The sequence below is a fragment of the Ambystoma mexicanum genome, chromosome 3q, assembly GCF_040938575.1.
Source record: "Ambystoma mexicanum isolate Mex_15411 chromosome 3q, UKY_AmexF1_1, whole genome shotgun sequence".
NCBI classification, from domain to species: Eukaryota; Metazoa; Chordata; class Amphibia; order Caudata; family Ambystomatidae; genus Ambystoma; species Ambystoma mexicanum.
This window is the reverse complement of record NC_090926.1, coordinates 624,171,879-624,187,418: the sequence shown is the minus strand read 5'-3', so window position 1 is coordinate 624,187,418 and position 15,540 is coordinate 624,171,879. Positions and strand designations below refer to the sequence as shown.

The following is a 15,540-nucleotide window of genomic DNA, read 5'->3' as shown; positions in this document are numbered from 1 at the left end:
TTTATCAAAATCAACCATAAGCTATTATGCAAATGAAACTGGTTAAAGTTACAACAAAGAAATACGTTACTTACCTGTAACTCCAGTTCTCCAGCATTGGTGTCTTTCATAGATTCACATGCTGCGAATATTCCCCGTCATCAGGCTGGCAATCCCCGGTAACAGAGCAGATTAAACTTAAACTCAAAACTTTCAGTCACTTTTGTGCTCTATCATATTCATTTTGGGTCATACTGCCCACAGCCAATGGGAACACTTCCATTAACTTCTCCCTTGTCGGCCATCTTCAGTTTTGGCAGCGTACTTGAGTGGCAGTAAGAGCCAAAAGACAAGCCATGAGGGGAGGCGGGAGAGTCGCATGCAAATCTATGAAAGATAGCAATGCTGGAGAACCGGAGTTACAAGGTAAATAACTTTTCCCTTCTCCAGCATTGGTTCTTTCATAGATTCACATGCTGTGAATAGATTACAAAGCAGTATTACAACAATACCCATGGGCAGAGGCAAGGTCCCCGCATAACTTACCACTGGAGACTTGCCCACCTCCCTCACACAAAATGGTTCTGCAGAACCGATTGGTTGACTCCTGACTGCCGCAGAATGTCTGTCAAAACAGTAGAACATGGTGAACGTATGCACCGATCTCCAGGTGGCTGCATGGCCAATATCAAGCAGCAGAATTCCAGAGAGGAAAGTAGTATTTGCAGCCACTGTTCTGGTGGAGTCAGCTCGGGGCCTGCCGGGAAATGGTCTGCCGGCTTGCTGATGGCAGAATGAGATGCAGGCAGCAATCCATTTTGCAATAGATTACTTTGAGAGAGCCTTCCCATGTCCAGAAGGGCCAAATGAAATAAACAGTTCATCAGTTGTACGGAATGACTCAGTACGTGCCACATACTACTTGAGGGCACGCACCAGATCCAGCATGTGCAGTGTTCGCTCCGCTGGAGAGGTTGGTGTGCCAACGAATACAGACAGGACCACCTGCTGCTTTAGATGGAAGTTGATAGCACCTTTGGCACAAATGTCGGGTTGGTACACAGAACAGATTTTTCTTTGTGAAATGTCAAATAGGGCGGTTTTACGGAAAATGCTGGCCTTTCCCCCACTCGCTTGACCGAAGTTATGCCGACCAAGAAAGTTGTTTTCCAGGAAAGATGCTGAGAGCCCAATGCCACAGGGCTGGGCTTCCCTGAAAGGCTGTGGGGACCTTGTTCCTCCTTGCTTGCGGACATAAATCACTGAAGTTGTGGTGTTGGTGTAAATTCGTACCACTTTTCCCCTCAGTAGGGCAAGAAAGGACGTCAAGGCCCAAAAGATTGCTCACAGCTCCAGCAGGTTGATATGCTGGCTCTTTTCCTCGTCCGACCATAGGGCACTGGTGTGCTGATCCTGTCAGTGGACGCCCTAGCCCACCAGTGAAGCATCTGTTGTGATGGATACTGATTGGTCTGGCAACCTGTAGGGGGCGCACTGCACCAGATTTTGGCTTACAGACCACCAGCGAAGGATCCATTTGAAAAACCGGTGTTAGAGAAATGTGGTCATACAAGGACCCTGAGGCTTGGATCCAGCGAGCATCCAGGAATTCCTGAACCGGTCTCATGTGTAACCGGCAGTTGGTGATCAATGGGATACATGATGACAATATCCTGAGCAGGGATTTGTAGTTGCAAACTGGTGTTACCTGGCACTGTAGAGACAGTGCACCTTTCGTCAGAGGGTCTGGCAGTGCAGGTTTGGGTGTTGAGCCTGGCTCCGAGATAAAGTGCCTGTTGAGATGGAACCAGGGACGACTTTGGAAAGATGATGGAGAAACTTATTGCTGTAGACACTGTGTGGTGGTGGTGGTGTTGATTTCTGCCAGCGGATAAGAGGAGCTCTTACTAACCAATCATCTAGATATGGTTACGCATGAACACACCTCTGCTGAAGGTGAGCCACCACTGCCCGAAGGCATTTGGTGAACACCCGCAGAGCAGACCGCAGGCCGAATGGAAGGGCCTTGAACTGATAATGCACTCCTGCCACCATGAAACGTAGTTAGCACCGGTGTGAGAGGCGAATAGGGATGTGAAAGTAAATGTCCTCAAGGTCTGGGAGGCAAATAAATCTCTTTGTTGTAGCTGGGACAACACCTGCTGTAGCGTGGCCATGCAGAACGTTTGCGCCTTCAGGAACTTGTGCAGTGACTTTTTCCTTACCAGGAAATAGCAGGGGTATACTGCTGTGCCCAGCTCATCCTTGGGAAACTTCTCCACAGCGCCCTTCTGTTGCAGAACTTGCACTTCCTTAAGCAAGAGGTGTTGTACCTTCTCTCATTTGTGTGCAGTAGGAATGTCAGGTGGATAGTCCATAAACTCCATCGAGGGGCCCTGCTCGAGAAGGGATACCACCCGTTCATCAGTCGTGATGTGTGCCCATTCTTTGACAAACCTTGACAGTCGTCCTCCCACATGAGTGCTGAAGTGGGAGGCCCTGGCCCTGGCTGCTCATGATTATCGTCGAACTGGACCCTAGATTGGGAGGCGTCGCTGCGAACCCCTGTAGGTCAGGGTCTTTTTCCTGTACTGGTCCCCTGATGAGTACAGGGTCTTGTAGGAGGAGGAAGACTGGTATGGGTGTGGTAATCTTGCAAAGCCTTGCCAGAGTGCCCTTTACCTTTGCTGTAGTGTGCCCAAGGAGCGAGCAGTTTCAATGTTTGTTTTTATGGACTGTAAGGCCTCATCCACCTTCTTCCCAAAAGGGCCAGATCATCAAAGGGCATATTCACAACCCTGGACTGGACATCTCGTTAAAAATGTGTGGCCTTGACCTAATACTGCCGATGTAGGACCGCTCCATTTCCCAACTGGCGAAAACCAGTGTTGGCAATGTCCACAGACATGTAATGGCATGGTCTGATGCTAATTCGCCTTCATGGAAGATGTCCGAGGCCTCTTGATTTTTATTATCTGGTAGAAACTCCAGCAAGGGACCCAACTTGTACCACATCTCGCAATCGCAACCATGCGAGTATGGCCATTGAATTAGCCACCTTGATAGTAGTGGCTGCAGTGTGAATGATCCTCTTACCAAAAGGCGTTAAGGCGTTTGCCTTCTTTGTCTGGGACGACAGCAGGATGATGGGTTAGTGGACCGTTTTCTGGCAGCCACTGGGACAATGGAGTGTGGTGTGGGTTGGGTGCGGTGACAGGCGGCAGCGCTCTCTGGAGCTCTGTACACCTTTTGTCGAACCAGTTGTTTTTAGTTGCTGGATGCACCAAGGTGATGAGGCCATCTTTCCAGATTTCTTGTAATAGCGGGATAGACATGGCAGATTTCCTGCACTGCTCTCTGCACAAGTACAGCACACTCTACTTTCGCTGCTCCTCCAGAGCAAAGGCGAACATTGTGGCCGCCCTGAACATGAGCGCATGGAAGGACCGTCCTTCATCAGGGGGTGAGTGTCTGAGTGGAACATCATCTGGTTCCCCGTCAGCGGAGATGAAATCGTTAAATTCATCCGTGTGGGTTGTGTGCGTGGAGACCCTGTCATCGGGATCTGTGTCTGTTCCAATATCCAAAAGCCTCTGCGGTGCTGAATGGTGCTTACCACTTCTGGGGGTACAAGGGATGTTATTCATGTCCTTAGAAGGTCCGGAGACCTCTGAACAAGGTGGACTGATCGGTTCAGTTACTGAGGCTAGTGCAGGCAGCCGTTGTGGCAAGGTCTTGTTGGAGAACGATTGGCAGATTTCGCAGTCCTGGATGACATGGTGAGGATGAAGGCAGTAGAGGCAGTTGTGATCATCCACGTAGATATTCTTCAGCCCACAGCAGGCACAGGCCTTGAACAGGCTCATCCTCGTGGATTCCACCATCAGGAAGGCCCAACTGTGCAAATTAAGCTTAGTTGAAGATTACTGGCAGCGGGAACAGTCCATGGAAGTAGAACTGTCACCGCCAACTCCGGTCCTTGAGTAGACGTTGAAAAATATTTATTTTCATGGAAAAGGTATCCAATTCCAATTTTATTCATAGAAATGCTGAAGAGATGATTTCTGAGGACTCCCTAGACCAGCATGCTCGAAAACAATCTGAAGATGGCCAACAGGGGAGGAGTTAAGGGAGGAGTTCATATTGGCTGCGGGCAGTATTACCCCAAAATGACTAAGATAGAGCACAAAAGTGACTGAAAGTTTTCAGTTTAAGTTTAAACTGCTCTATGCTACTGAGGATTTCCGGCCTGACGACAGGGAATATTCACAGCATGTGAATCTATGAAAGATCCAATGCTGGAGAACCATTTTGACAATTTGCTACTGTTCAGGACTTCCTGTGTTGCAATTCACCCCATGTCATAAGCATCACCTTTATACTAGCTCTGTATTTCCTATTTTTTTAGTGCAGTGTACACCGCTAAGGTGGTGTGGCCCACAGGCATAGGAACAAGAAGAAAATGGAAAAGAAGCTTTGACAGAGGGTTTGGGGGTTTGGGAGGAGTGTGTCTGGTAGTGTGACCCTTGCTGTATACCATAAGTTCCTGGGTAGTGTGCAAAGCTCCACAGCGCATGAATGCCCAGACCATAATGGAAAAGTGAAATTTCAAAACGCCAGCATGCCATGTGCTGCTAGCAAAAACCCACGTCTGCAAAGTAGTGCTGTTCATGATATGGGGCAAATTGTCAATTCTAGACTTTTATACAGTCAACACAGAAAGCTGGCAGAGAGACAACACACTTTCCACTGTGAATCATGCGCTCGCCTGTCTTAATGGTGCAGAGGGTCCCAAGTAGAATCCTATTCATGTTAATAAGTAAATGCTCAACCTCCTTCTCACACACACAGTCATTAGAATTGCGTTTTTTTAATTGATGATCATGTTTGCACTTCCTCTTATTAAGGGTGGGTGTGGCCTATGTTTATCAGCACCCCGCCGCAACTGCTCTCTTTCATTAATCATTTTTCTGGGTTTTCCAGTAAATCGCACACCCCTCACTCTGTATGACTGTAAATATGTGCCTGACCCTACGGTCCCTTCCTTTATTTCACTTCTTGTTTCTTCTTAATTTCAATGGTCTCCAGGGAAGAAATTATTCAAAATACAGTCAGCATTCGTTGTGTTTTTTACTTCAAAGATTCAGAACATTGTCCTCTCCCTTTCCTTTTTTTCTAACCCTATTGTCAAGATCCAGTTTCTTCATTATTTCCCTCTGGAGTTAACTTTAATTCCATAGCCAACCCTCCCATTCCTTCCTTCCCTTGTATATCCTTAGCTTTCTTCTTAATTCTAATACTGGTCAAACTAGGAATTCTTCACAAGGCCTTCACCAACGCCACAATATTTCTGGACGGACTCAGCACCCTGTGAAACACTCTTCATTTGTTTTAAGAACTTTTATGTTTTTGCAAAGTTCCGCGCAAATTTCTGTAATGCAGAGGGCAATGTGTGGAAATTGAGCTCCGTAAAGCAGCTCTCCAATTGGCCTGTGCCTTTTAATGTGCTATGCACTAAGGCATACCGGACATGGCCGGTTGTAAAATACTACCCAAATCAAGGTTAATTTCCCATGCTCGATTAATTAATAGCGTAACTTATTTCTGGCGTGGGGAAAGGACACTCACGTTGCCCGTGGAAGCAGATCATTATAGTGGAACGACTCAGTTCATGGGGTGGGGTGGGATCAGCAGGAGTGGACTTGTTGCAAACCCAACAGCTATATAAAACTTCAAGCAATTGCTGTCGCAAGGGACCAATTCCTTGGAAAGTTTATGAAGCTATGAATTAGGAGTACTTACTGATTTCTCTTGAAAATATGCGTCTCCATGGAAGCCATTAAACATCTACTTTTCAGCGGAAATTAAAAGTAAACCAGAAAACCAATACACGTCCTTTAAAAACTTCACAATGTTTATTGAACTAATTCATCTGTTTAATAGAGCTGCAGGGACTTATTAAGCACTGAGTGCCTCTGTTAGGGCTTACCTTCAGGGAGAACTGGTACATTGGGTGGATTTTATTGAGGTCGTTCATTATGAAGTACAATAAAGACGCTCGGGCTGCGGCGGGCCGGTAGTGCTCTCTTGCCTCATTGATCTTCGCCTCCGTCACCTTGGCCTCCAGTACCTTGAAGAAAATAGCAAAAGAAAAATACACTTGTTGGTCAATGCAGAATGTTTCCGTTTCAATGTGCATTGATTGACAATATAACCGCTATGCAAAGGCTGCAATCAACATCCTTCTGCGTGCACAACCTGGAATTCTACTAGACAGTTTATTCAGGCCTCTTAGAGCCGCTAGGGGTCACATTTCCACAGAGAGTTCTAGAGTTGCAATTTCAAAGGGTTGATGAAATCTAGAGATGATTTCGATTTGCATGCCCTTCATGTGGCTGCTTATGGAGGCCATGAGCCTGCACCAATAGCAGCTTTAGGAATGCAGTAGGTGCACGTGAATGGCTACAGAGTGCAAGACAAATCAAAGGAGGTCACCGAAGAAAGTTTCTCAAATATTTTGACTTCTGGTGATTTGTGCTTGACCCCAGGGTCAATTCAATCAATTACATTAAGAAAGGCAACTGAATGGCAAAGCTACAATGGTTTGATGAAGATTCCAAAAGGTGGTCACAGTGGCATAGATGGGATCAGAACTTTGGGCTCCTGCTTGTCTACTTGTCACTTTTAGCCACTACAGTAAATCACATCTTAACTGCCAGGCTATTATGCAAGTCTATGCAAAAAGGACGAGCATATTCGTCCTTGGCACCTACGGGGTTAAGTTACTGAGGGACAGTGGCCAATCTGAAACAAAGACTAAGACAGAGTCAGATGGGTTCCAACATCTCCCATGATCCGACATGGTAGATTCAGAGGTCTCCAGACTTCTTCATTATACATGGTTTCCTAAAATAAAGGGCCCTAGAATAATTGCAGTTTCTCCACCTGGCTCATCTTAGACCTTTTCATGCATTTGATTTTTGATTGAACCTGTATTTGTATTTGTACTTATTTAAGAACATGGTGTCATTTCTAACAGTTATGAAAAAGTAGACAATAACAGAGAGCAGAGGCAGTCCGGCGGTAAGGTGCTTTTACAGAAGAGCAGGAGGAGGTGAAGGGGTAAGAATAGGAACACAAACCAATAAGGACTGGGGAACATTACACACGTTTTAACAATGATAGCCTGAGGCCAGAATTAATATAATTACACATTACATAATGTATTCTGGGGGCAGCATGCATGAGAGGTGGGGTGGGCAGTTAGTTTTCGATAGGAGGGTGGGGGACTTCACTTGAGGGGCTATCCTCATTGGTGGGAGGTGGAATTTGAGCCTCGTTTTGAAGAGTTCCAATTACATGATGGCTTTGGTGTCCAGGGGAAGAGCATTCCAGTGAAGTAAGGCAAGTAGAAAAAAGGAGCGAAACCAGGAGGAGGCACAGAGGAGTGGGATGCTGATAGGCTGTGAAGCGCTCAGGAGCAGAGAGTTACAGAGGGAAGAGTACAGCGAGATGAATTATGTGAAGTAGTTGGGGCAAGACCTTGGATGGGTTTATAGATAAGCAGCAGGTAATTAAAGAGACATCCAGAGTGTTGAATGTAGGCATAGGTGGGGGCTGGGGCAGGGGTGCAGGGTAAGTTGAAAATTGTGCGCGTCACAAAGCTGAGAACTTTGTTGAGGGGAGTAAATGAGTTTCTGGGTAGGGGCAGGGTAATCTTAAGCAATTTTGGGGCCCTGCGCATGCACATCTTTGGCCCCCCCCTGCAACAAACCAAAGGAATTAAGGGATAAAGAATACTGGTCGCACCGCCTGCCCCCCACCCGTCACGTTCACAACCTATGGGTAGATATGCTGTCTCACTGTATAATAAGCATGTTTACTCCCTTTATGTCCCCTTACCACCTTCATTCTTGCTCTAATCAGAATCATAAACAAGTTACATTTGAAGACCAACATTAGCAGTCTACGAAGAGGTTACTGTTCTAGTGCATACAGAATACTTTTTATCAATAGCACCCAGGATGGTATGCAGCCTGTAGTTTTATTGCAGGACCGGATGTAAAAGGTATATGTAACCCATAATAGACCGAGAACTTGCCTTAGCTGCCTCCCAGAATGCAAAAGTGCCTTTGCATGGATAGAGACCACCAATTGGAAGGAAGGAGAAAGCTACACACACCGTAGCATGGATAGTGGATGCAGATTAGAAGCTACCAGGAAGGCGTCTTTATCCAGACAGATTTAGATTAGAAGTGAGATATGGTTTTCAAATATTGTTGCCATTAGATATCAAAAGAACAAATGCCTGTGGTGTGTGATATACATATGCTCATTATTAAAGTGGAAGCAACCCTACAGCCTGTGAAACCAAGAATAAGGCTTTTATGAAGATCATACCATGAGAAGGAAATCGCTCTGAAGAGCTGACCGTTTTGAAAGGTTAAGGGACTGGCAATATTGAGAGGTTAAGCAATACAAGATTAAATGAGATGCCCAGGATCACACATTGGTTAAGGGGTCAAGGGGTGAAGCTGGGATTTGTGCCAACTCTGCAATTTCTGCATTTGTGCATCTTCGTTTCCAGTTCTTACCATGAACTTACACAATCTCATTTTATAGAAACAGACTTGGAAAGTACACAAATCATATTACTAAACATGACAATTTTTAAATCAAATATTATAGAAGGGTGTTATGCAAAATGGGAATGAGTCTAGCTTCTTTGTTTCCATCATCAAGGAAAGTATATAAGTATCAGCGTACCAATCAATGTGATTTAACAAATTTAATATGGGTTTCTCTTTTGTATTTTAAAGTCTTAAATACTTCCAAAACAATGGCCTGTGACATTTTCATTTATAAACATGCATAAAAATCTTCGACTTTTACCAAAAAGCAAACCGTTTTTTGTGTCAAACAATCAGACCTTAAAATATGCTTGCCCGAGGCCTGCTACATGTGGTTCGCTCTGTCTACCAACCTTTCCACCCAAATGGCCTACATATGAGGAAAGATCAATTAATGGGCCAAACGATACCAGCAGCATGCAAGAAGGCAAACCTCACAGAAGACAGCACAGTAATGTAAGATATATTAGATGATTGGACCAGGATCACTGTACCGTCTGCTGGCAAATCCAGAATACAATCATGAACGCTTTTGTTCCATAGTCTTGAATTTGGATACTTATTCACCTTTTGGGCTAACAGTTTATGGCATCGTTGGAGGGGATTGCCTAGGTTTTACAACACCCCATCTGAACAAACTAATTTCTAGACCTTCACCATATGGATGATATGTTAGTTTTTATAGCAACCCCTATCTGGTGCAGGTACATTGCTGATAATAGCACCTGTTGCGATGCAAGACCAAGTACATATGCATGCAGGTTTATAAACTTCAGACATAGGAAAGGCTCAGCCAGCCTTGCTGGAATGTGATATTCTAATTTTTGCATACAAACACATATCTCTGCAATGGGTGCTCACACACTGACCAACTTCTAATCCCTTGTGGCACTCAATGTATCAATATGCATTTTGCTGTTGCCTGTTGCACATGATCAACATAATTCCCACAGGAAGGAAAGAATGCTACAGAGTTGTGCCGCAAAGAACACACAAACTATGTATATCACAGTGAACACAGAAAGCAATACATGATGAATTGATCAAGGCAGAATGTACTTTCCAAAACAGAAAGGCAGTGGGTTTAGAGCCTCAGCAGCACCCCATACAATATCCTGACGTGTGCTATTTAAGACTGGTGAACAATGGAATCTTTCTTCTTCAGATCAGGCCGCCTGCTGGGGCCCGCCTCCAAGGTGGGTGCACTGGGCAAGTGTGCATTTTGCCCTCCCATAAAAACGTCTCTGGGTAGAGGAAGAAGTAGGCCAGCACAGCAGTCCCGTTTGTTGAGCACAAGAGTAGAGGTTAAGGTTTTAGTTGAGTGGTGCAGAATATGTGGGCAGATTTGTCTAATGTTTAAGAGGTCGAGTCTGGCTGTACTGGCAGCGGCTGGAATGAACAGAGTTCTAGGTCACTGTCAAAGTGAGGCCCGAGTTTATGACCAATGAGTGAGGAGGTTAGGGGAAAAAAGATGGGAGAGTGGGGACAAAGATGACCTCCATCTTTGAAGAGTTTAACTTGAGGTGGCATATAGCCATCGAGTGGCAGATGATGGTTAGATAGTTGGTTATGTATTCAGAGACTCAAGGGGTGAAGTAGAGAAAGGAAAAGAAAATCTGAGTATAAGCAAAGAGGTGATAGTTAATGCTAAAGTAGAAAATTAGTGTGCCAACAGAGGCGGTATATAGAGTGAAGAGGAGTGGGGCCTGGACAGATCCTTGAGAAACATCTATGGGAAGGAGCCTTGAGGAGGCAGTGCTGGAGTCCATTAGATGGAGAAGGAGCAGTCGGAGATAGGACGAAACACATTTGAGTATGGGGGCCTTGAAGCCAAGGAAGGACAGAGTTTGAAGGAGGGTGTTACACTTCAGGCTTCCTTGCGGAATACGACTCCTTTACAAGCTCCACTCTGGACCAGATACAGGTTGCCATGGCGCCTGTACAAACTACGACGGAGTCCATGTCAGCTGACACGTCCTGTACGTGGAAGGCGTACGGCAAGACACACCCCCCATATGGCTTTAAAACCACCATCTTCCAAGGGGCTTGTTGCTGCTAATTAGCGTTACAAGCAACAGCGGTTACGTCCGTTTACTCCTTCGTGTCTTCTCCGCACAAATTCCTAATCTGCTTACCTGGTTTTCTGACCCTTGCCTGGCTTCTGGATTGGCTTGCCTCCTCCTTTATTCCTGTCGTGCTCGCCTGGTTTTTGTCCCGGAACGTTATTGGATCCTGCTTCCTGCTGTCTCTTGCGGTACTCCATTGAACCACCGTACCTTCCTCGCAGGTGACTTGCTTTCAATCATCCGGAACCTTTCTACGCCTTATCTGGATGTGTGTGTGCTCAGGTACATATTTATAATTGGCAACTCCATCCCTGCTGTTTATTTTCTCCACGATCTTGTTTGGATCTTCACCTTTTGTTGGATTCTGGGACATTGAGTGACTATATTGTGAACTTATCTTCAAGTGCATATAAACGCTTTGCTTATACTGCACCAACCCGGCACTAGTACATCCCTCATGCCGTTCGGGGCTATTTCCCTATACTAACATTCCTGTTTGTTATTTTCTCCTTTTGTTGTCTTCTATTTTGTATGGACTACTTTCCATCCTCAAAATATCCATATTCAGGTTAGTTGTTATTGGTTCGATACTTTAGGAAGTCTCTTTAGAATTATTTTCCACTCATTGTGCTTATTCATTTTTTTGTAGATTCATCCCGGGGAAGCTCCACTCCAATACTTATCTAGGTATATTCCTGTAAATACTGCTGTTCTGATTACTTGATTTAATTTCAACACTGTCTAATATCTTTGTATTCCTTTGCAGCATTGGTATTGGCGGTGTGTGTTCTCCCCGCTCTTTTATTCAATTGACACCTCTGTCTGTCCCAATCGAAACAGCAGAGAGGTACATTGTAGAAAAGAGCCCCTCTTTGAGGAAGCCTGAGTCTTGTACTCAGGGGAGCTGGGATGGAAGGCTGAATATCGATTCTTGTACAACCATCATCTCCAAGGTCACTCATCCTCCTGGGCCTATTTCGGAGTGGTGAGTAACAGAGGGAGGGATGTCCCACCATGCCAAAGACAGCTGAAAGTTTTAGAAGGAGGGGAATGGAGCAAAGGTGAGAGTTCTGGGCATTGGTGAGAAAATTAGTGATTTTGATGAATGCAGTCTTGGTGGAGTGTTTGGAATCGAGATTGGAGAGGGTCAGCAAGTGGCAAGTCCTTGTTATAGTTGATTATACGATTCAAGAAAAGCCTCTTAATTGTGTTAGAGTGGTAGGAAAGGAAAGAAACAGGCCTGTGTACTGGGGGGGGGGGGTTCTGAAGTCAGCAATTGGTTTCTTTAGAAATGGTCTGACTGTGGTTGTTTTGTAATAAGCTAGAAAGATACCAAGAGGACATGTGAGCAGAGGTGATGGTTGCGGGTTCCTTAACAATTTGTGATGCAAAGGGGTCAATAGCAGCACAGGATGAGTTGGCGGTCCGAAGAATGAATAGACCTTCTGTGAAGGAGGTGAGTCAGAAGCGAGATAGAGAGTATAATGTCGGGAAGATTAGAGGGTGGAAGAATGAGGGACAGGGTGTGAGGCATGGAAGGGTTTACAAGGTGTCACATATTCTGGTGATTTTAGTACAGAAGTGGGAGGCAAATGAATTGGCAGAGAGAGGGGATGAAATGGGGCAGTTGATAGGGGGAAAAGCACAGCTTACAGGGTCATGCATCAATAGTTTGCAAGGGTGTAAGTGGAGAGAGGAAATGCGATTAGTACAATAGAAGGATTTGGCTGGGTCAAGAGCAGTGCTCCGGGTCAGTCACGGGTCCGCTTAAGCAGTGAGAAGATTGGTGAATCAGTCTTTTCGCAAATGTCATTAGCAGCAATGCATTGTTGTCTTCAGCAGCTGGATCGTGGGGAAGATCCTTTGATGTTGATGCAGGAGAAAGGGGGGCAAGGGAGAAGGTAGAGATCATTGACAGGGGTAGGCGTTGCAGAGGTAAATTCAGGGAAGGCGAGCTCAATGGAGGGAGCAAGCAGGGAAGAGAGCTTGTAGCAAGTTGTTGACATTGTATGGCTACATTTCGGAAAGCAATTTTTTAGCTGTAGCAGCATGCATGCCTAGAAGGACGATGCACAAACGTTCACTTGACCAACGAAGCATCAAAATCATACCCATTATGACACAAACACACACAACCCTAGAACGTGGCATGCAGTCTTCAGATTGACTAGTATGGGGGCTATCCATAATGGTATAAACCACATATTATTCTTTATGCCACATTTCAAGCAGCATGGAGAAGAACGCACCCACAGCCAACTTCCTGTTACCACCAGTCGGATTTATATTCTGCAGCCCAGAGCATACATATCTGCAGGAGAATGTATATACTATCACCAAGTCTCTGCTTACCCATGTTGATATAAATAGCAGAGAACACTAGCCCACCTGCTAAATAGGCCTTCTCTTGAACCCACAATGTATGCCCTTTTGACTCGTTCTTTCTGATTGGAGAGTGAGGGGAGATCTAATAACCATAGAAAATAAATATCTAAAAAGATCTTCAAAACATTGGGCCTCATTACGAGTGTGCCGGTCCAGCACACTCCGAGGTCTGCGAGCTGGTGCCTTTCCACCCGCCAGGTCTCATAATGAGGCCCATTGCCTGCACCGCACGTAATAACTTTCCATGGTGGTGGGTAAGGTTATTCCCAGCTCTTTCACAGTACTGCATCACCAAAGGAGAAAGCAGGCACCTAGCAAATAGCAGCTCAGCAGATGTGCTCCATAAAAACTTCAGAAGAGGACTCTCCTTGAGAGTGGAAGAGGGAATCCCCCATATACCTTTAAGCTGCTGTAAGCCCGCGTTCCAAGCCACCTAATGGCCGGCTCCCCCAACCGCCATCTTACCCCACCACACCGTCCCCTTTTTTTTTATTTGTAATCCTCCCACCCCCAACATACCTTATTGTGACGGCGCCGGTGCTCGCCGCTGCAGCTGCACCTTTCTCTCCAGGTAGAACGGCTGGAGCTCCCCTTCCCTTTCCATGGCAGTCATGTTGGTAAAGGATTTTCCTTCATGCAACGGGGCGCTGCGCGCACCCCGTTGTAAACAGGAAAATCTCATTTTTATTTTGGCACCCCAGGTTGCTGCTTTGGTAACCCAGGGTGCTAATGGCCTTAACACACAATATTACCTTTCAGGCTGGGGTCATACATCACGGTTTGTTTGGATGAGGATTGCCCATTAGCCATGCAGATGGGGGTGGCAAGGCAGTTGTTGCAGAGCAGACTATCCTTACATATTGGGCAATTCTAAAGAATTATGTGAGGATGAAAGATTTACTGTCAGATGTTAAGTATTTTCATACAAAGTCATAAACTGCGAGATCTATTAGTTAACACTGATATTCGAGGAGACACCAGACAGAAAGTTAGTCGAGTTGGTACACACCCTTGTTTGAACTGTGGGAATTGCAATAGTATCATTAAGTGGCCAGTTACTGTTCATCCTGTGGAATAATTTTATCCATGCCAATGTGCCCTACTACATCCCTTTGCTAATGGGGAAAGAAAACTGCCATAAATGGAGGTGATAACCCCTGTGCGTGCCAAATCTGCAAAACTGTGCAGGGTTCATAAACCACAAAAGAGCTGCACACCCTGGCACACACAGGCAAAGTTGGTGTAAAAGCAGGAATCACTGCTGTCACCTGTCACCTGAAGGCCTCAGAAGGGCTAAAATCCGAAAATGCCCTTAAAAATTCAGTAATTTCCCAGTGAATTATTGAAAGGAAAAGTGTGCTGAAATCAGAGATTCTCCAGGCAGTCAGAGGAATCCAGGCCTCCCTGCCTGACAACTGCTTAAGGAAATTAGCTATCAAACCCAGTTTAAAGGTGTTCTTTTTCTGGAAGACATTGCAAAATGCACCTATTTAAAGAATAATTGTGAAGGGCTTAATTCTTTTAAATGTCTAAATCCCTTATAAGCTGTGCTTTTTTTATGTGTGTTAACAAAAAGACTTTATTGTGAATCTTACATTAACTCAGTGGAAGTAACTGATTAATCCCGATTGGGCAGTGCCTGGCCTGGGAAAGTTGAAATCTCAGCTTGACACTCCCTTGAAAACAGGAAGCCTAATGGTTCCCGCATATTGACAACAAAGAGAGCATCAGACATTCGTCTCTGGCTGAGCCAAGAACAAAAGACAGCCTGAGCATTGACCTCTGCTGGAAGGGGCAGGATACTTCCCTCTCCAGGAAGGGGACACACCTCCCTGATCAAAGGACGGGACAGCTGTTGCCTTGAAGGGGAGGTACAAAGAAAAAAACAAACTGCTGTGACATTGTAAATCCTTATTTGTGATTAAAGTTGAAACTCGTTACCTGAAAAACCTAAAGAGGGATAAATCTGAAAATTGTTTGACATTAACCTAAATTCAGGCTTTTGATTTGAAGACATTGATGAAACCTGCACCATTTAAGAAACCAAAGTTATGAAAACATTCTCATTGTAGCAGAACAATTAATGTTGCAAACCTAAGACTGTATGTACAGGATCCACTGATAAGCGCCCGGAGATGTACTGAATTAGAAATAATGAATCCAAACTGTTATGTTTAAAATTGATAAAATTCTATAGAATGAGAAAGACAGCTCTCACAAAGACGGGGAGTGAATGTGAATATAGACAATCGAATATGATATGTATCAGTCCAATTTAATTAGGGTACATAAGTTTAGAAATGTACATCTGTGCAAAAGTTAAGGTTTTGGTCAAAATCAATGTGCGAGTTCCTAAATCCCATCGTAAAGATGACAGCTCCGTGCGGACTGCCAACCAAAACAAAGCACGTGCCTGCAGCCACTCACAGCCGTGGGGGGGGTGTTTTTGAAATTCTGCCCACACCATAAACTGGGGGATG

At 45.1% G+C, this 15,540-nt stretch overlaps 1 protein-coding gene across 2 annotated transcripts in view; it reads right to left on the bottom strand.

The window, feature by feature from the left end:
* DNAH9 (dynein axonemal heavy chain 9) overlaps positions 1–15,540 on the bottom strand; it is a 1,527,051-nt gene that overhangs the window by 324,824 nt on the left and 1,186,687 nt on the right. For both annotated transcript variants that reach the window (XM_069654516.1, XM_069654515.1), the window contains exon 57: positions 5,969–6,109. In XM_069654516.1, the coding sequence (XP_069510617.1) occupies positions 5,969–6,109 (141 nt within the window). The remainder of the gene's footprint in view (positions 1–5,968; positions 6,110–15,540) is intronic.